Source organism: Euleptes europaea, chromosome 6 (assembly GCF_029931775.1).
Source record: "Euleptes europaea isolate rEulEur1 chromosome 6, rEulEur1.hap1, whole genome shotgun sequence".
NCBI lineage: Eukaryota > Metazoa > Chordata > Lepidosauria > Squamata > Sphaerodactylidae > Euleptes > Euleptes europaea.
The window spans coordinates 20018487-20039404 of NC_079317.1; the positions used below are offsets into that span (position 1 = coordinate 20018487).

General features: G+C 46.7%; 1 protein-coding gene across 2 annotated transcripts in view; it reads left to right on the forward strand.

Annotated features, from left to right (window-relative positions):
- The first annotated feature begins 9093 nt into the window (after positions 1-9093).
- CCDC85C (coiled-coil domain containing 85C) overlaps positions 9094-20918 on the forward strand; it is a 180192-nt gene continuing 168367 nt past the window's right edge. For both annotated transcript variants that reach the window (XM_056851435.1, XM_056851436.1), the window contains exon 1: positions 9094-9810. In XM_056851435.1, coding sequence (XP_056707413.1) covers positions 9102-9810 — 709 coding nt within the window. In that variant the 5' untranslated portion in view covers positions 9094-9101. The remainder of the gene's footprint in view (positions 9811-20918) is intronic.

Genomic DNA, 20918 nt, shown 5'->3' on the forward strand with positions numbered 1-20918 from the left:
GTACAGAGCAATGTTTGATACAAGGCACGAAAAGTAGACTCACAGGCTCTGTTTTAGTCTGAACGTATGCCTGTCACATTGCATCTGTCTGGTTTTCTTGTTAGATAATATGTTGACATTCACCGAGCTCCTGCTCCTTGGATAGCTCTCAAGCTAGATACTTGACTATCAGACAGAACAAAGGGCAAAAGTTTAATGGTTTTCAAGGACTAAGGATAAGGACTTCCATATTGCTCCTTTTTTAGGAAGTGGGTGAGGCTAGATAGAGAGCCAGCGTGGTGTAGTGGTTAAGAGCGGTGGACTCTTAAGACTCCAGGTTTGATTCCCCACTCCTCCACATGAGCGGTGGACGTTGATCTGGTGAACCAGGTTGGCTTCCCCACTCCTCCACGTGAGCCACGGAGGCTAATCTGGTGAACTGGGTTGGTTTCCTCACTCCTGCACATGAAGCCAGCTGGGTGACCTTGGGCTAGTCACAGTTCTCTTCAAGCTCTCTCAGCCCCACCTAGCTCACAGGGTGTCTGTTGTGGGGAGGGGGAAGGAAGGTGATTGTAAGCCAGTTTGATTCTTCCTTAAGTGGTGGAGAAAGTCGGCATATAAAAAACAACTCTTCTTTTTCTTCTGCCTCTGTGTAGCAACCCTGGACTTGCTCGGTGGTCTCCTATCCAAGTTCTAATCAGGACCCATGCCTGCTTAGCTTCTGAGATCTGATGAAATCAGGCTGGCCCAGGCCATAATATCTGGTATTTAAAGGTATGCCTGCCCCAGCATCTATTGGTTGAATTCTTCACCTTGTTGTGTGACTTACAAGATCTCATTTCAAACACCAATAAAACAATAAAATAAACTACACAACAAAACAAGACGAGGAAATAATAATGCTGAGCAAGGCTGAAAGCACACGACAAAGCTTCATCAGCCAAATGCTTGCTGCAGCTGAACTAAATTTAATACAAAGCTGAAGCAGCGGTGGATGTGGAGTTTGGAAACGGATGTCTCTCGCAAGCATAAAGCACAGACTGGAGATCAGTCTGCTAGTTGCCTGAGTCTAGCTCTGTAGGCAAAAGAATACTCTGCCATAATACAAGAACATGGGGTCATCCGCTGAAGCTAGAGGGTGATTCAAAACAGATAAAAGGAAGTATTTCTTCATACAACACGTTGTTAAATTGTGGTGCTCCCTGCCCCAGGATGTGGTGATGGATGCCAACTTGGAAAGCTTTAAGAGGGGAGTGGACATGTTCATAGAAGAGAGGGTATTCATGGCTACTAGTCATATCTATTCTCTTCAGTATCAGAAGAGCATGCCTATTATAGTAGGTGCATTGGAACACAGGCAGGACGATGCTGCTGCCGCCGTCTTGTTTGTGGGCTTCCAAGAGGCACCTGGCTGGCCACTGTGTGAACTGACTGCTGGACTTGATGGGCCTTGGTCTGACCCAGCAGGGCTTTTCTTGTGTTTTTATGTAAAAAAAGAAAATTGTCTAAGCGAGATGGATAATATAGTCGCATCAACCAAAGCTTTGGGAGAGTGTGATTGCAATACCGATTCTGTCCTCTAGAGGGAATGCGTCGGTCAGAATTCAGTAATGTTAAGGCACAGCTTGGGATTTTAGTTTTCAACCGATGGACAGACGTGTAAAAATCAACTTTTATCCACAAGACCTGTCCATAGTGGCTACTCAGCCCACACTGGCTAACATATTTATTTGGAATACAAAAAGATTCACTCGGAAGCTTAAAAACTTCCAAGTGAGTTCAAAATAGGGCTAGAGACAGAGTCCAGTAGCAAGGATTCAAAATATAAACTGACTTCTTTATCCTATAATGGAAATCAAAGCAAATCTTATTTCGTTGTCAGTTGATTTTAAAAAAGCCACCTTGAACCATGAGAAAAAGAGGGACATAAATGTTTTGCAAAAGAAAAATATTAACTGTTCATCTTTTAATGAATCTATTGACTGAAGTAACCATTCAAGTAACTTCAGTACTGCAACAGTATTAGTTTATAGTGTCAGACTATGATCTGGGAGTTCCCAGGTTCAAATTCCCACTCTTCCATGGAAGGTTGCTGGGTGTTACTGTGGGCTTGTCATACACTCAGCCTAGCCTACCTCATAGGGTTGCGAGGATAAAATGGAGAATGATGTCAGCTGCTTTGGGTTCCCCACTGGCAAGAGAGGGTGAATATAAATGATGTAAATAAATACATACATATTTAGAATGATTAGGGTTGCCAAACTCCAGGTGGTGACTGGAGATCTCCTGCTATTACAACTGATCGCAGGCAACAGAGATCAGTTCCCCTGGAGAAAATGGCCAGTTTGGCAATTGGACTCTATGGCATAGAAGTCCCTCCCCTCCCCAAACCCCACCCTCCTCAGGCTCCACCCCCAAAGTCTCCAGGTATTTCCCAATCCAGAGCGGGCAACCCTAGGGATGATACCACGGAGAGTATTTCTTGAGCTATTTATTATTTGAAAACACCCCCAATGCTTGCCATCAAGAAAAATGTGCACGAGATTACAAAAGCACCACCAGTACCGAATGCCTTACACAAGGCCAAGGGAAAAAAGCAAGTTGTTAAAAAATTAACTACAATTTCATTGCTCCAGTTAATAATGTTTTGAGTACTTGTTAAGGCTACTAATGATGTACCATACTGCATATTTCATAAATGTTTGCTGTGTTCAGTCTTTATTCTGTTTGGCGCCACAACAACCCTGCAAAGTAGGTCACCGCTATTCTGCTTCTCTGATAGAAAACCGAAAAGGAGCAACTTGCCCAAGCCTGTAGAATGAGTCCATGACAAAACTGTAACTTGACCTTAGTTCAGCTCCCTTCTCCTTGGATCATACCCTTTTCCTTAAAAAAGAAGACGCTAGTATTAGAGATGAAATTGATGTCTGCTACGCAACTTGCTCAAAGCTGTAAGCGCCAGTGCGGTGGGATTTCTCTCTCCTTGCTTGCACTAAAGCAGAAACAATTTGGATTCCCAAAGGGACAGTTATTATGCTTTTGTTATGCAAAAACAAAACCAGTCCTGCCCCTTCCCATTATTTGGGAACCTTCTAAGTGAAAATTCCCAGGCCTTGATTTTTATTTACATTTGTTCCATTTTTTTAAAGTCCAAGAGGGCACCATTACAATGGATTGTCACCCACTGCAATGATTATTCTAGATACCACCTTGCTTTTTGCAATATTTGTGTAAATTATGCAAAAGGAATTGGTTAGAAAGCCAAGAATGGGAACAGCAGCTTGTAAGGGCCCACCTTGTTGCTGAATTCACTACTTTGAATTCAAAATAATCACACTACAGGACAAATCCAGCTCTGTGGACTTTCCAAAATTTCTGGCATGTTCAGTGTGGCTCAATAACTCAGCCCTGATTAACGGGAGGAGGGGGTTGTCCTCTTAAATTCAGGGGATGTGATAGTCTTTGATGTTGCATTACACGGCCATAAAAAGTTAGTGTGTCTGGCCCCTTAAAAATGCCTTCAGTTCACAGCTTGATGAATATTTCTCTGGACAAATGTCAATGTCTGGTCTATTGGTTATTAACAGCCCTTATTTTGCTGCCACAAATTAGCCCCCCCCCCCAAGCAATTTCCTATAAGATAGGACTTAGTTTTGTTAGTTTGCTGTGTCAGCTAATACATCCAGATTTGGAAAGATAGGAACAGGATGTGTGGATATATTATAAGCACGCCTCATTCTCAGGCAGTAGCACCTTAAAGACTAACAAAATTTCTGGCAGGGTATGAGCTTTGGTGAGCCACAGTTCACTTCTTCAGATACAGCTAGAATGCAAGTCCATCTATCCTTGAGAAGAGTGCATTAGACATACAATGGCAATGTAAATGTCAAAAGCAAGTAAATGACATTAGCAGGCGTGATTGAATTAGGTGTGATATGCAGAGGGGTAGTAGGTGTGGAGAAATTAGCACTTCTGGCATACCTTGCCAGAAATTTTGTTAGTCTTTAAGGTGCTAGTGGACTACTCTTGCTCTTTTCTACTGCTACAGACAGACTAACATGGCTACCCATCATGCTCATTCTCATGATAACGCTATAGGTCTCCATAATATGACTGTCCTTTAGGAATGTGCCCCAATCACATTAACAAAGAAGAAGAGTTGGTTTTTATATCCTGCTTTCCTCTACCTTTAAGGAGTCTCAAAGCGGTTTACAGTCTCCCTCCTTTCCTTTCCCCACGGCAGACACCTTGTGAGGTAGGTAGGGCTAAGAGAGTTCTGCGAGAGCTATGCACAGCCCAAGGTTACTCAGCAGGCTTCATGTGGAGGAGTGGGGAATCAAACTCAGTTCTGCAGATTAGAGTCCCTACTCTTAAACACTATGCCAATACATTTCTGAGTTTGTTTTATTAATTTAATTTATATGCCACCTTGCTCCCCAACGGGGACCCAACGTGGCTTATATCGTCCTCCATTTTATCCTCACAATATCTCCTGTGGGGTAGGTTAGGCTGAAAGTGTGTGACTGGCTCAAGGGCCCCCACCAAGCTTCCATGGCGAAGTGGGAATCTGAACCAGGGTCTCCAGGCCAGCACTCTAACCACTACACCACACAGCCTTCCTGGAGTTGAACACTTTGGAGTTGAAGGTCTTTGAACATGAGGTCATCCTTCTGTCTGCAGGATTTGAAGCTTTGTTTGTAGTGTGTTAGAAACGGACAAAATGTGTTTGACTAGAGAAAGCAGTTGGACAAAGGGAAGGATTGTGCACCATGTGTAAACTGATGCCTCCACCATTCCACCTCCAAATCTCCAAAATTATATTACCGCTGTTCAGCCTAAGAGAGGCATCTGTGTGCTAGAGGATGGCATAAGCAGTTGGCTCTTAACCTTACTGAGAAGACAGAATGGTAAAAGATACAATATTTGAAGAACCAGGACTTCTGCCTGGTTCTCAAGGATAAGCTGTCTCTGTTTGCTGGCCAAGGAGGATATTCCTCTGTTGTCTGTATGAGAATAACTGCCAAGATTTGTTCCACTCCCTGATTTGAACGTTCCTTAACTGTGAGAACCAGTCTTGATGTCAAATTTGGGCCCCATCCAGGGCCATCTATAGCCTGCAACAAGGAATTGTCAGGACAGAGCCACAGCTCGCGGGGGGAAGGGGGGGGCTCGCAGGTATGCAGAAACAATATGAGTTTGTAAATTGAACAAAGGAAAGAGGATAATTAACAAGGACTGATGAAGCATATGCTCCAGATGGGACAGAATGTTGAAGAGAAGTTAATGTCAGTGAAAAGGGGGGGGGGGAAGGCGACCGAGGGGTGCGTGTGTGTGTGTGTGTGGGGGGAATCAGCTCATTTGAACTCCTGACAACTTCAAGAATCCTGAAAGCAGAGATCTTGGGGTGTGTGTGTGTGTTATGATTTCTAAAATGTCCTCTCCTCCTCCTGCAGTTTTTCACAGCTCCCTTCCCCAGTGTATAAAACACCTCAAGATCTAGTCACTTTGCAAAATTTCTTGCAGCCTTTGATTAATAGTCTGCTTTGCAATCATAGATCATAGAATCATAGAATTGGAAGGTTCCACCAGGGTCATCTAGTCCAACCCCCTGCACAATGCAGGAAATTCACAACTACCTCCCTGCCACACCCCCAGTGACCCCTACTACATGCCCAGAAGATGGTCAAGATGCATTCCCTCTCATATCTGCTTAAGGTTATAGAATCAGCATTATCCTTGTGACTATATGAAGCAGACTACTATTATGGTCCCTTGTCTTGCAGGGATGAAGCTGAATGGGAGTAGCTTGCCTTAATCCTGAAGTCTGCCAGTGGAATTTAAGAGCCGAACCAGAGATTTCTTGGCTGTCTGCTAGCATACCGTAAGCTCCTCCACTATACCAAGGTCTTAAAATCCACTCAAGGTAATCTTTAACAGCAGACAACTGGTAAGCATGGCCCCCCCTCCCCACTCTGGAATCGCTGACAAGGTAATCTTGCGATCATATGCACATGGGCAAATGCTTAGAGTGCGTCCAAGGTCAAGTGTCGGAGTAAAGGCCATATTTACTGTGCGCTCTAACTTTGGGCCCTGCTACATTCATTAAGGCCGATGGGCTTAGAAGGGTGAAACTCTTCATAGGATTGCGCCGTGTTTGTCAGAGCAACAGCAAAATGGAGAGGTCCATCAATAGCTTTGAGCCAGGATGATGAAAGGGAACGTCCACACCGAGAGGCGATAAACCTCTGAAATCCAGTGATAGGAGGCAACATCAGGGGAAGGCCTTGGCCTCTACGCCCTGGTTTTTTTGGCCTTCCAGGGCAGCTGGTTGTCCACTGTGGGAGAGAGGATGCTGAGCTAGGTGGACCACTGGTCTGATCCAGCAGGGCACTTGATGCAGGCCAGGTCCCTCTTTGCCCCCAGCGGGAGGTTTTTGGGGCAGAGCCTGAGGAGGGGTTGGGGTGCCATACAGTCCAAGTTCTCCAGGTGAACTGATCTCTGTCGGATGGAGATCAGTAGTAACAGCAGGAGATCACCACCTAGTACCTGGAGGTTGGCAACCCTAGGGACTACATAACTCTTCTTATAACAGAGGTGGTGATAATGGGAACCATAAAACCCTTTTCTATAGTTCAGAGGACTTTATCTACCCCTACAGCTTAGTAGTCCCTGCAACTGCCCTCTGAAGTGGCCTGGTCTTCACTATCTCATCCCAACCCCGTATTCCAAGATGACCAGCTCTGAATAGGGGCAAGCCACTCTGGGACCCCTGGTGACATTGAAGGGGGAGCAGGGGGACGAAGTGCAGAAGGGGAAGACCAGCGGTGGGGGCAAAGGCAGTCAGGGGATCAGTTTTAAATCCAGAGCTCCATCTGTGTGTTGGCAGCCCTATCAATAGACTTCGCCCCACCTACCCCAGCAAACGTGTTCAGGATTGCGGCCTTAACATCTCAATCTGCTCCTGGCTTCTGCCCCAGTTGATCTGGGACCAAGGAGTGGGGCCGTTTGCCTGGGCGAGGCCTATAATGTGTAAGGCGCTGTACTTTTCCCGCTCTGTAACGCCACCGTGCAATTCACTCTCCTGCCTTGTGTGATATCCCCCACCTTTGGGGTTGGCAGGTCCCTCTTTGCCATCGGCGGGAGGTTTTCGGGGCGGAGCCTGAGGAGGGTGGGGTTTGGGCAGGGTAAGGACTTTAATGCCATAGAGTCCAATCGCCAAAGCGGCCATTTTCTCCAGGGGAACTGATCTCTATCGGCTGGAGATCAGCTGTAACAGCAGATCTCCAGGTACTACCTGGAGGTTGGCAACCCTACCCCCTTTCCCTTATTGTCGGCTGCTCAGACACTTCTTTTGCCCTGTGATAAATCCAGAAAGAAATGCAGACAGCACAGTGCAGCCAATCATGCATTCCCTGGCCTCAAAATGGAGCTTCGTGAGAAACAGGGGGAGAAATGGTGGGGGGAGAAACGACCCGAACATACGTACCGGAGGGGGGGAAAAATGCGCAGCAGCCATGGAAGGCGATGGCTCCCGTTCCCCTCGTGCTGCGCAGAAGCCATCGAGCCCCTTGCAGCCAATTGCACAGGGATCCAGTGTTTGCAAATATATATAAATATATATAGATATGTTTGGGGCTAAGAGGAGCGGATCGGAGGTGACTTTGAGCACGAGGCAGGCGCAAGGCACGGCCTTCAGTTTGCAAGATCTGAGCCAGGCTGTCCAAGATAGGCCACCTTGGAGGACTTTCATTCATAGGGTCGCCACGAGTCGGAAGCGACTTGACGGCACTTAACACACACACACAGGCGAAAGGAAGAGCGCGCGAGGAGAAGCCCTCCGCCTCTTTCTCCGCGGCGCCGTCAAGCCAGGCTGGGAGGGAAGCGCCGGGGGGAAGCGCGCGTCCCCTTTAAGAGAAACGGGGCCGCCACCCTCTACCTTTTCCCTTTGTACCTGCTGGCTTTTTCTCTTTTTTTTTTGGAAAGGCGCCTTTGCGCCGCCTGATTGGCTGGAGGGGGCGGCGCCGCCGCTTCCCCCCGGTAACCTGACCCAAAGCGGAGAGGGGAAGGCAACCTGAGCGCAGCGGGGCATCGGCGCAGGAGCCCGGCCCGCATCCCCGGCCAGCCAATCAGCGGGCGGGGGTCGGTGGGGGGGGGGGAGAGAGAGAGAGAAGCGCCCCGCTCCCTAATCCGCCTCTCCCCGCCCCAGCTCCTCAATGCAAACCAGGCGGGGAGGGGGTCGCGTCCAAGAGCCCGTTGGCCAAGGGGAGGCGGCTCTCCCGTGGGCTCCCCTTCCTCCTCTCGCCTGCGTTTGGCCGCGGCATTCCCAGCCCTCTTCCTCCTCCTCCTCCCAAGGAGGCGGCGCCTGGTCCGAGCCCTCGCTCCGCCGAAGCCTCCTGCGGGTTCCTCTCGGAGGGCTGTGCCCATTGAAGGAATGCGCTTTCCTGGGCTTCCTCCCCCCCATCACCTCTCGCCGTGAAACTGAAACGCAGATTTCCAAAAGGTGGGTGGGTCTGGCATCACCCGGAGCTCAGAGGGCGGAAAAGAAGAAGGAAGGGCCGGCTGGAAGCAAAAAAGGGTCGCCTGGCGTTTGGGAGTCCTGCAATCCAGGTTTGCCTCGGCCGGGGAGGGTTGGCTCGCTGGAGCGGCGGCCCAGGCTCTCCGGTACGGTTCTTGTCGCTCCGGGATCTTGGAAATAGATGGGACCCCGGCGCGGGCGCCAGTGAAACGCTCGCCCTCGGAGCAGGTGGGTCGGTGGTCTGACCGCTTCCTTCTGGCTGCGGTTTTATGAACCTTGGGTAAGTTGGTGGCTTCCGTGCAGATCGGCGTCGGTCTTTGGAGTGGATCCTCTCCTCTTCTTATTTTTTGTTCAATTGCCTGTGTTTTTCAAAGCATGGGAGTTGTGGGAAGGAGAACGCCTCTTACAGATATGTGTGGATTTACTGTTCTTCCTTATCTTGCCCTCCCCGAAGAATTATAGTTTTTCTGTTTGTTTTTTTAAAGAAGACCCTCCGAAATGTTGCAATAAGTTTCAGACCTTGAACTGGGGGGACAGATATCTTTTTTTGGGGGGGGGGAGAAAACACCCAGTTTTTTTTTTTTTTTAAGAGAGTGGTTGTATAAACATGGCAAAGAGTTCGGTAGAGGGGTCGAAAGAGGACTTGACCAAAATGACAGAAGAAGACATGTTGCGGTGGAGCAAGGAAGAGCTGGTGAAAAGGCTGAAGAAAGTGGAGAACGAGAAGATGAACCTGATGGTGGAGCACGGCAACTTGATGAAGGACGTCAACCGGCGGCTGCAGCTCCACCTGCACGAGATCAGGGGCCTGAAGGAGGTGAACCAGAAGTTGCAGGACGACAACCACGAACTGAGGGAGCTCTGCTGCTTCTTGGACGACGACCGGCAGAAGGGCAAGAAGCTGTCCAGGGAATGGCAGAGGTTCGGCCGGCACACCGCCGGCGTGATGTGGAAGGAGGTGGGCATGTACCAGCAGAAGCTGAAGGAGCTGGAGGCCAAGCAGGAGTCCCTTGTGCGGGAGAACGTGGAGCTGAAGGAGATCGTCCTGATGTTAGACGAAGAGAGGAACGGGGCCGGGTCCAGAAGTTCCATAGACAGTCAAGCCAGTCTCACCAACCTCAATGGGGGGTCCGGGACCCGGGACGTTGGGGATGGGAGTAGTACCTCCAGCACCGGCAGCGCGGGGAGTCCGGACCATCACCACCACCACCTTCACCATCACAAACCTGTGGAGAACAAGGCTGGAGCTATCAGAAGGTCTATGGATGACCTCTCGGCACCGCTTCACCACAGGAGCATCCCCAACGGACTCAATGGTAAGTCTGGCTTTCAGTTCACCTGTCCTGTTGTTTTATGCATGGGGAAAGTGTACAGGTTGTACAGACTTTGGGATAAAAGGGGATTTTGGCTTTGATCAAGCCCTGGTGGATCCCATCTTCCAGCCTGGAAGTCATCTTCTTCTGTTATGGCTCACTTGATGTATTGTGGCTTTGTATGGATTATGTTGCCCTGCTAACGCCCTTGAACAAGCCCTGCCAGGCTAACAATTGGGTTGATTTGTCTAGGATGGCAGGCTTTCTATGGGGGCAACACGGCTGCATTAATTACACGCGTGCACACACCTCCGATGCATATTTATGGGATTCTAGCCCATAACTAATTTTGGGGAGTATGGAAGCAGGTCAGAGTTGGAAGCTCTGCTTCAATTAACACCGAGCACGCGGGCGGGCATGATCTTTGCATAACATGTGTCTACTTTGACATAATGCGTTCAGTGCCCTAATGGCAGCACTGTTTTGACTAGTAGATGTCAGCCAAGAGTTTTAGGATTCATGCTTTTCAGCAACGGGTGGCTATGCCACAGGTCCTCCCGGGCAAATTTGGGCACATTATGCGTCAGCCTCCCACACTGTCAAGGCTTCACTATCTGCCAAAAAAAAGGGGGGTCTTGTCTCCAGGGGTCTGGCCAGGCTTAATTCATTAGCATGTGTGAAAGTGCTTTGGGGCTCAGGATGTGATGGGGATTTCTAGGTGATCTGGATGAGTGTGGGGTCAGATGAGTAAAATGCTAACCTGCTGGAGCCCAGCCAAGCGGAGGCATTCCTGATCTTATCAAAATGATTTCTCTGATAACTTGGCACCAGAACCTTGGTGTCAAATGTTCCTGATTTTAGGTTATGTTCTTCGTATCTGGGGGCGTGCAGTGGAAGTAGTTTAAGTCTTGCTTGTGTGAGGTTTCTGAATTAAATAAGCATTTAAACGCCCCCCTCTTTGGCCTTTGCTTCCTTTCATCTCTAACTGCCTGCTGGATAAAAGGCAGGGCTGAGATACTGACGGCAAATGGTCTCTGTCTCTCTGAACAATGCCAGTGTCAAAACATTTTGACCAGTGGGGTGTGCATTCTTACTTTTCGTCGTTGTTGTTCTGTCTTGCTGGTGCACAGTTCTGTTGTTCATTGGGTTGCTTAATCATGGATTCATGGACATATTTCAAGCAGTTGACATCACAGTTATTGAACTCCGTCATGCGTTTGATCTGCTTTTGAATATTTGTTTACATTTCCAGCTCATTCCGTTTTGAAGACTTAGCTGGGTAACAGGGCTTAGTTGGGCAGGCTAACAATAGGATAAAGTGTGAGTGTGTATGTGTGTGATATCCAACGCATGAAATAGCTAAATTTTTATCTCCTTCTTGCCTCGACCCAAGCTGCTGAATCTGGGCCACGTAAATAATCAGCATTGTTCCCACAAAGTGCTCATGCTTTGAGTATCCATGGAAAGAGAGCCCCATGGAGAAGAGGCGGCCATAGATTGCGCCTGTCTGCATTCATCACCAGCAATGAGCAGAGTCCAGAAAGTGCAACTCAGTTGTGCGCTTGGCATCGTAGGATATCAGAGGGTCTTTTTGTCCCATCCTGCCTAAGCATGTTTACGAAGAAGGATGCCCTACTAACTTAGCCAGGATTATTCCCAAGTAAGTGTGAGTACCCAGCTTACTGGGGGTAAAGTGTAGATGACTGGGGAAGGCAGTGGCAATCCACCCTGTAAACACAGTCTGCCTAGTAAACTTCAAGATGTGACGTCACCGCATGGGTCAGTAATGACCCGGTGCTTGCACAGTGGACTACCTTTACCTTTTTAAGTGTGGGTAGGATTATGGTTCCTGCATTAGTGTGAACATTACGCTTCCCTGGACATACCATTTCCCCCTCCATGGAGCAGGGCCAGCTCTAAGGTTAGGCAGTTGACGTGGCAAAGATCTGGAGATTGGGCACAAGCTCTGGAGATCCCACTGAAAGGCAGTTATTTACTTTACTGCATTTTGACTTTGGGGGGATGGAAACAAAAAGTCATTGGGCTGCCTTCGCAGAAGATCCCAAAGCTGTGTTTTACTCCTTATAGCAATCCTATGAAAGGCCCAGAGGCAAGGCCGTCCTCTGAGTAGGTGCTTGAACCTGGGATTCTCTGTTCTGGATCCGTCCGGGAAAGTGCACGTTTTTATACCACAGGCCATGTGTGACAGAAAACTGCCTTGAGGCACACTCCACAATTCTGCATCTTTTGAGCAAATGTACTAGTGCAGTTGTTTTTTAGGCCTTGGGTAGGCTATACGCAGAGTGTTAAGCTGCAGTACTGCAGTCAAAAGCTCTGCTCACGACCTGAGTTCGATCCCGGCTCGAGGTTGACTCTGCCTTCCATCCTTCCGAGGTCGGTAAAATGAGTACCCAGCTTGCTGGGGGTAAAGGGAAGATGACTGGGGAAGGCATTGGCAAACCACCCCGCAAGCAAAGTCTGCCTTGGAAACGTCGGGATGTGACGTCACCCCATGGGTCAGGAATGACCCGGTGCTTGCACAGGGGACCTTTACCTTTTTAGGCTGTTACTCCATCACCTCTGCCCCCTGCAAAGAATCCCCTCTAGGTAGAAACTTTCTTAGAGGACTCCATGTCTGCAGTTATACACAACCGGTTATGGCTTAAGTAATATACAGTGCTGTTTGTGAGTTTGTCATGCCGTCTTAGCAACTTGGGTCCTGCAATGTTCTCTCTACGAGCCACAGCACAGATTTCTTTTCCTACTGACTGCTGTGCAGTGTAAGCCTCATAAACCTTTCTGATGGGAATGAACCGTAAGGTTGATCACGTGAACTTTATAACTGCTATCCAAAAAGGAAAAAAGGTCCTCTGTAGGAGGCCTATATTGCCTCTATAGGAGGCCAGCCTAGAGCAAGAATAGCAGAGACCCAAGAAGGTAGAATATGTGATTTCCTGCTCTTCATAAATTTAGGTGGCCTCTGGAAATTTCCCAGGGTTAACGTCACCTTTTTGAGAATTCTTGGCTGACTCAGCTATTAATTTCCATGTGTGTATGTGTACCATGTATGAGAGAGTAGAGGAGTAGAGTATTGCCAACCATCAGGATGTGTTATGTGTGTGTGTTTTTTTTAAAGATTATGCTTTCAGTATTTTTGTTTGTGGTTCCATATTAAATATTTTGTTGAATTAAAATGGGTGTTCTGAGAATGGAGTCCGTGTTTGTTAATCTCGCATTTTAACTAACTAGGGTTCCCCTCCAACCCTCCAAAAACCCATCAGGCGATACCTGGTGATTAACTGGCCCTGGCTCTAGTCAGTCTTTGAAATCACAAGTTTGGCAAACCTAGAGGTACTTCATAGGGACATAGGGAGACCAACGGGGTTACCGCACTTGTATTCCCAGCAATTTATTAAGAGTTTGAAAATGTTATAAAAAATACTGTTCGCGCTTTGTTTGGACCCTTTAGCTGTGAAGACGTCTTCCAACCATTTATAAGCCATGGTATCCAAAAACCCTTTTAAAGCGATGTTTTTTATAACATTTTCAAACCCCTAATACATCGCTGGGAATACAACGTGCGGTAACCCCCCAAGCCTCTCACTGTAGTCACAGTTTTCTCCAAACTTTCTCAGCCCCACCTACCTCACAAGGTGTCTGTTACGGGGAGAGGAAGGGAAGGCGATTGTAGGCCAGTTTGAGACTCCTTAAAGGTAGAGAAACTTGGTGTATAAAAACCAACTCTTCTTCTTCTCTGTGCCCAAGTGGGCTACAGAGGGAATACTGAATTGGTACATAATGGTAGAACTTAATCTTCCAGTTATCTCTCTTTTACTAATGCCCTTTGCCCTATTTCTTTATTTGCTTCATTTATATCCCACCTTTCTCCCCAACGGGCACCTGAAGCCGCTTACATAATTCTCCTCCATTTTAATCCTTGGAACAACCCTGCGAGGTAGGTTAGGCTGAGAGAGTGACAGGCCCAAGGTCACCCAGCAAGCTTCCCTGGCATAGTGGGGATTCAAACCTGGGTCTCCCAGATCCTAGTCCGACACTAACCACTGTACCATAGTGGCTCGCATCTTACATGAGGAACTATTTTCGCTGCTTTAATTATATGTGTTTGAAGTAATGTCGTCTGAAAAAGTTAATGTTTAGGGATTTGGTCGTGTGACAGAAAATGCATACATTTTTAATTCTGAACATCTTTCTCAATAGCTGGTAAATAGAAAATATGGTTTTCGGGAAAGATGTATCTTTTGAATTCCTGTTGGGTACCGCTCTTGTTCAAGCAAAGCAGGCTGCAGCTAGCAAGAGCAAATATGCTGGCTGCCAGGGTCTGTGAGTTAGTTTGAGCCAGAAAGCTTTATAAGACTCTGTCATTATTGCCTGATCTGTTCTGACCTATTGCCACGAAGAGAAGAAGAAGAGTTGGTTTTTATATGCCGACTTCCTCTACCTTTTGAGGAGAGTCAAACCAGCTTACAATCTCCTTCCCTTCCTCTCCCAACAACAAACACCTTGTGAAGTAGGTGGGGCTGAGAGAGTCTGGAGAGAGCTGTGACTAGCCCAAGGTCACCCAGCAGGCTTCATGTGTAGGCGTGGGGAAACCAACCCGGTTCACCAAATTAGAGAGGCTGCCATAAATCAGGTGCGACTTGAGCACACTTTCCACCACCACCAGATGGTATGGCCAAATGGTAGCAGGGTATAGGCCTATCACATAGAACTGCGAGTGATTTGCCAATGGAGTCCTCCCCCCCCCCCCATTTTGCCCCTCTGAATGGGTTTTGAAATTCTGTTTTGGTCTACGTATTTTGTGTTGTGATTTGAAAAGTCTAACCAAAGTTGGAATTAAAGGGTCATTTTCTATTTTATTTTATGTTTTTACTTTTGGTTTGTGCCCTTCTAATAGTGCTGTTATCCATGGAATGGTTTGGTGGGGCATCCTTGCTAGAAATTAAATTGCAAAGTTTTAGCAGTTTCTATTTTGTGTTGTGCATGTGTTGCTGAGATTTGAAACAACGAATGTCCCGGCTAACACCTTTGCAGTGTTGTAATGTAAACTTGTCATGGCTATTATATACTTTCTATGGATTTAAATGTTTTTTTGTTTTGTTTTTTTGTACAAAAGAAAAATAAAAGTTTATAAAAAAAATTAAAGATGAAAGGGTTTTGTGAATTTCCCTTTGGTGTCTGTTTGAGAACACCATTAGAATAACGGGCACGGCAAACAATGGATACTCTGAGCTTTGTTATAATCTGTTCATGTGTGTGAGTGCTATTCTTCCCCTTTCTTGGCTGTCCATGTGTGAGAAGGGAGCTCTTTGGAGGTAAGCCAACCCCCCACCCCACCCCCAAAGGACTGTGCTTTTTGGGCAACTAGCAACAGACACCCTAAGGTCGCTGAAACCGGTGTACCACTCTGTGATAAGTCCTGTATGGATTTCAAGTTTGTAGAGATTGGACTGATGTCTATACTCAGTGCTTCCCCGTAAACCTGATCTGGAGAGTGTAGGTAAAGAAGTTCTGTGTGGCCTTCTTGTTTAATTTTAAAGGCTTTAGGAGCTGTTCTCAGATAAGCATCAGTATTCAGGGCAGTTCTTAAGTGGTTTGGAAACACATATGCAAATGGGGCCTCTTTGTTTTGATTGACAATGGAAAAGTTTGGTGTGGCCAGAACTGTGTGTTGCATTTCTGTTGCAAGTGTCATGTAATGGTATGTGTGTGTGGAGGGAGGCGATCTTTGAATTTGGAACTAAGCAGTTGCTTTATCCCTTGTTTCTCTTGCTTCAGTTTGTGACCTTGTGATTCTCTGGGTCTTTTTGAGATGTGGGGATGTTATGAACTTGGGATGTCCTTTTTCTCTTCTTTAAGTCTGATATAGTTAGAGAATCTGACTAGGGTCCGAGAGACCCAGGTTCGAATCCCTTACTCTGCCATGGAACCTCGCTGGGTGACTTTGGACCAGTCCTTTTAGTTCAGCCTAACCTACTAAGAGCCCCGTGGTGCAGAGTGGTAAGCTGCAGTACTGCAGTCCAAGCTCTGCTCACGACCTGAGTTCTATCCCTACGGAAGTCGGTTTCAGGTAGCCGGCCCAAGGTTGACTCAGCCTTCCATCCTTCCAAGGTCGGTAAAATGAGTACCCAGTTTGCTGGGGGTAAAGAGAAGATGACTGGGGAAGGCACTGGCAAGCCACCCCGTAAACAAAGTCTGCCTAGTAAACGTCGGCATGTGGCGTCACCCCATGGGTCAGGAATGACCCGGTGCTTGCACAGGGGACCTGCACCTTTACCTTAACCTACTTCAGGCTAGCCCAATCTTGGAAGCTAAGCAGGGTCGGCCCTGGTTAGTACTTGGATGGGAGATCACCAAGAAAGTCCAGGGTCACTACACTGAGGCAGGCAATGGAAAGCCACCTCTGTTTGTCTCTTGCCTTGAAAACCCTCCGGGGTCCCCGTACATTGGCTATGACTTGACAGTACTTTCTACCATCAGCCTACACCCCCCCCCCCCCGCCCAGGGTGGCTGCTGGAGGGGGTAAAATGAATGCAGGGAGAACAATACTGTAAATGTCTTTCGGTCTGCAAAGGCCAGAAATGGGGTGGTATAAATAGCTAAATAAATACATTTAGAATGTTAAAAGAATTTAATTGTTGCCTTCAACGTCAATTTTTGAAAGATAGTAAAAGAAAGTGCAGATGCATGTTGGAAGAGAGTGGGGAACAAAAGAAAGGTGTTGCTTAAATGTGCTTGGAAGCGCATCATTCCCATCTTAATTGTTTCGTGACTCAGCACCACAGGTGCTTGGTGCTAGATTTATTTTGCTGCGCTGGGCAAGCTTGAAAGTGCCCAGACTGCAGCCTGTCACCTGCTTAGATGGTAAATGCGTTTTGAGAAACGCCTTTGGAGTACAGCCCAAGGTCACGATCTGCGAGGCATCTTCAAAGAGCTCAGAGAAATTGCTGGTATACTCCTTCCTCCTCCTGTGAGAAATATGATAGAAATATGATTGGATCATCACTGAATATTGTGCTACTGTAATCACTTACTTCCTGGGTTTCTCCTATCCAGGCAAAAAAGAAAAATCGACCAGTGATTCAGTAGCACAATGTCAAATCATGTGTGCATCCAATCCTGGTGTGTTTGAGGCCCAGTGTGGTTATTAACCCTTCATGGAAGAGACGAGAATGTGAGCAGTGAACCGGGAAACTCTTAGTTCTGATTTTGTCTTGGCCTTCAAATTGTCTTAAAATTGCCCCCCCCCCCCGTGACAGAACGAGAGGGCACCCAGCAGGCGGAAACACCGCCCCACATCCTTTTCCTCCCCTCACTTTTAGTTCATTGTTTTAAAAACTGTCTTGTCCGCTTATGCTCTGCTTCTCCTAGCCCCCTTCTTTGGTCCCTCCTCATGAGTCTGTTTTCTGGATTTTAATTTTGAATTGTAAGGTTTCAGAATGGAATTGTTGGGTTTCATAAATATTGAAAGCTGACTGGTTATTTGTTTTTTTAAACTATATATCCTGCTTTTCTGCTACAATGCAGCTGTCAACAATAAGGCTTATTAAATCGGTTCCCTTCAAGCAAAATGATAGATAACTACAGGGAATGACAAATGTGGTTGATTATCAGTATTTCCCATGATGCTTTTTTGGGCACTGTGGTCAAAAAGCAGCACAGAAATTAAGTAAGGTTTCAGACAAGCTTCTTGTTGGTTTCTTGACTGATCAGCAAAATGAAGGATATTACATTGCAGCCCTGTGAGGTAGGTCAGGTTGCGAGTGAGTGACTGGCCCAGGGTCACCCAGCAAGCTTCCTTGGCAGACTGCGGATTCGAACCTGGTTCTCCTATTTATTTATTTATTGGATTTTTAACCCGCCCGTTCCTGACCAAAGTCCTAGATCCTAGTCTGACTCTAATCATCACACCACTCTGGCTTGTTCAGTCTTTATAGGTAGCATCTACAGTGAGATACTTTACAATTAAATAACTATAGTTGCATGGATAATGTCCCTTGCTCGGATAGTGTCCAGTGTCTTCTGACAGACCTCCCATTTGAAAATGATGGAGGTGTGCATTTTTGTCCAGAATGTCACCCTAACATTTCACATTCTTGCATCAAGACAATATAAAACATCAACAAAATAAAAGCTGCTTTTTATCTAGACCTCGGTAATTAATCAGCGAATAGATTTAGTAATAGAGCTGGTGACGGTGAATGTGTCGTGATATAGGAGTGGACATTTATCCCGTCTGCATATTCTGTCAAAAGCAGGCTTAAACATTACCTTGGCCTTTCAGTGACTTTTGGCTCCCTGGGTGGGTTTTCGTAACACCAAGGCATTTGGGTTTATTTAAATTCTTGGGGTCTGATTGGAAAGCCTTTGGCGGGTGAGGTATGAGGGCAAACTGCTCTTAAAGGTAACAAGTCACAGAACTGAAAGGCTGGTATATGATCGAAATCCTGGCTTTCCCAGTTTTTTTTAGAGATGTTCAGTTTTATTTTATTGTTGGGTCTCTGCATGAGGCATTAAACCCAGCCTGAGATGAGAGGACCTTTTATTTGTTTGCTTATATGTTTGATTTATATCCTTTCACCCAAGCGGGGATCGGGGTGGCTAACAATAATTAAAAACAATGAAACATACAAAATCCCAGTATATAGTTTAAAACCAATAAACGGTCAGCAAATAGATGGCGCGCTAAAATCCCGTTATTTTTTCACCCTGCTCTAATAGGCCCATAACCACCCGCTAAAAAAAACACAGGGGGGAGGGGGAAAACATTTTTTAAAAATCACGTATTACTCTCCTTTTTGAAGAAAATAACTGTGGCGTGACCCACTTCAGGTTGGGTTATGACCCCTCTGTAGGTCAGGAGGACCTGCCAACTGGAGGCCAATTATTTAGGCCAGACCGCAGCACTTGGGATCCCTCATGTCAAAATGTTTTAGCATATTTCCCAGTAGGATTGCAGCCTGTGATCATTTTGAAATACAACGCGTGCCCCAGGCAGAGAGGAAATGTGAGCTTGCCGATTGGGATTGGTAGGGGAATATGTTGAGAGCCGATGTAATGGTTGCCGTGTTGGAACTCCAGACGTAGAATTCCCGCACACCTGTGAGCCAGTTACACACTCTCAGTTTAACCCACCTTACAGAGTAGAAACAGAAGGTGTTGTTCATTATCTTGAGCTCCAGGATGGGGGGTGGACAGGAAGGATACAAATGAACACATATGAGAGTGGTGTAATGGTTAAGAGTGGTGGTTTGGAACGGTGCGCTCTAATCTGGAGAACCGGGTTTGACCCCCACACACACACACCTCCACATGAGTGGCGGAGGCTAATCTGGTGAACTGGGTTGGTTTCCCCACTCCTACGCATGAAGCCAGCTGGGTGACCTTGGGCTAGTCATGGCTCTCTCTTAACTCTCTCAGCCCCACCTACCTCACAGGGTGTCTGTTGTGGAGAGGGGAAGTGAAGGTGATTGTAAGCTGGTTTGATTCTTCCTTAAGTGGTAGAGAAAGTCAGCATATAAAAACCAACTCCTCTTCTTCTTATACTGAATCAGACCATCAGGGTCAGTTTTGTCTACTCAGACTGGCAGTAGCTCTCCAGGGTTTCTGGGAGCAGCCTTTCACATCACTGATCACCTACTTCCTGGTCCTTTTAACTGGTCATTCCAGGGATTGAACCTGGGACCTTCTGCATGCAAAGCAGAGTCTCTTCCACTGAGCTGCAGGTCTTACCCAAACGTTCATGTCTAAAATAGTTGTGCAGAAGGAATTCTTGCAGATTGCCATGCAGGAGTGAGGGAAGCTCAGTCTGCTGAAATTCCTGAAATACATAGCACCCTTTCCCACCTTGACATCTGGCCACCCTCCTATCTAGCTGAAAGCCCTGTTGCTGCTGAAAATGGAGTGCGGTCCTCAGTCCTAATAACTGCAATGTTGGACAATCTCTGTCAAGGTCGGAGGTGTCCAGGTGCTTTGGCAGTTCAGTCTTTTAAAGTAGCTGAAAGCATTGAAGTCGTAGTGACGGTTCGTGGTAATGTGTGACAGGTGAGACTGAAGCTCACTTTCTCCTGGAGTTCCTCTGGGAAGTTTTCTGAGGGAAAAGAAGTAACACATGTCCCCGCGAGCTTCATATAAACATTACCATGTTGCTAAGAAGAAAAGAACAACCGTTTCGGGTTATCAGACCAGGAGTTCATCTAGTCCAGTATCCTGTTTCACACAGCAGCCAACTTGGAGTTTGAACAAACAGGAGGCAGGAGGACCCATTTGATTGGGTCCCAGCTCATTTTTTAATCCCAATATGCCCTTGCAGTGTTCTCTAGTGGTTCCTTTCTGTGTCTGGCTTTGCTCTGGCCAGTGTCTTCTTTCCACATGGTGAGTAATCTAAGAACACTGGCAAACCTGACTTTATGTAAGCCACAAGAGCGGAAACGGTCCACAGGAAACCTGCTGTGATTTGTATCTTTGGCAATTACACTATTGACTGATGTGTCTACTGTAATTGCCCGTCGTGGCTATCTGGTTGAAGAGAAGAAGGATTGCGATCTCAAAGGTTAGGAGGGTGGAAGATCATTACTGGTGGTATTGATTCCTAGAGGGCACAATATAGTGCAATAAAATAGATGTATAGAAACATTATTTAAAGGGAAATAGCTATTGCCTCCGGGTGTGTACTGATCTTGACTGTGGTTGGGAGGATCCTTTCCTCTCATCCCCTCCCCACCTCCCATTCTCATGCCCTTAGGCCAAAGATCTTTCTGTTTTCATTAGGGTATCAGCAATCAATGGTGTGTGTTTGCTGGGATAATTTAATGAAGCTGGAAAGATCAACAGGGGACACGGTGGGGGGATTGGTCTAGCTCAGTGATAACCATGCGGACATTCCCAAAGGGGGGGGGGGTCTGAAGGTAATTTTTTTAAAGTTAAAGCTTAAATAAATATACTTCTTCTTTTTTGTAAGGTCTCAAAGCTCCAGAGACTTCTGGTACACATAAATATATACTGGCCAATTTCTGTAGAACAACCTATTGGCACCCTTCCTCGATATAGAGATCTTGTAGTACTTAATGAACAATGCAAAATGTTCAGGAAAG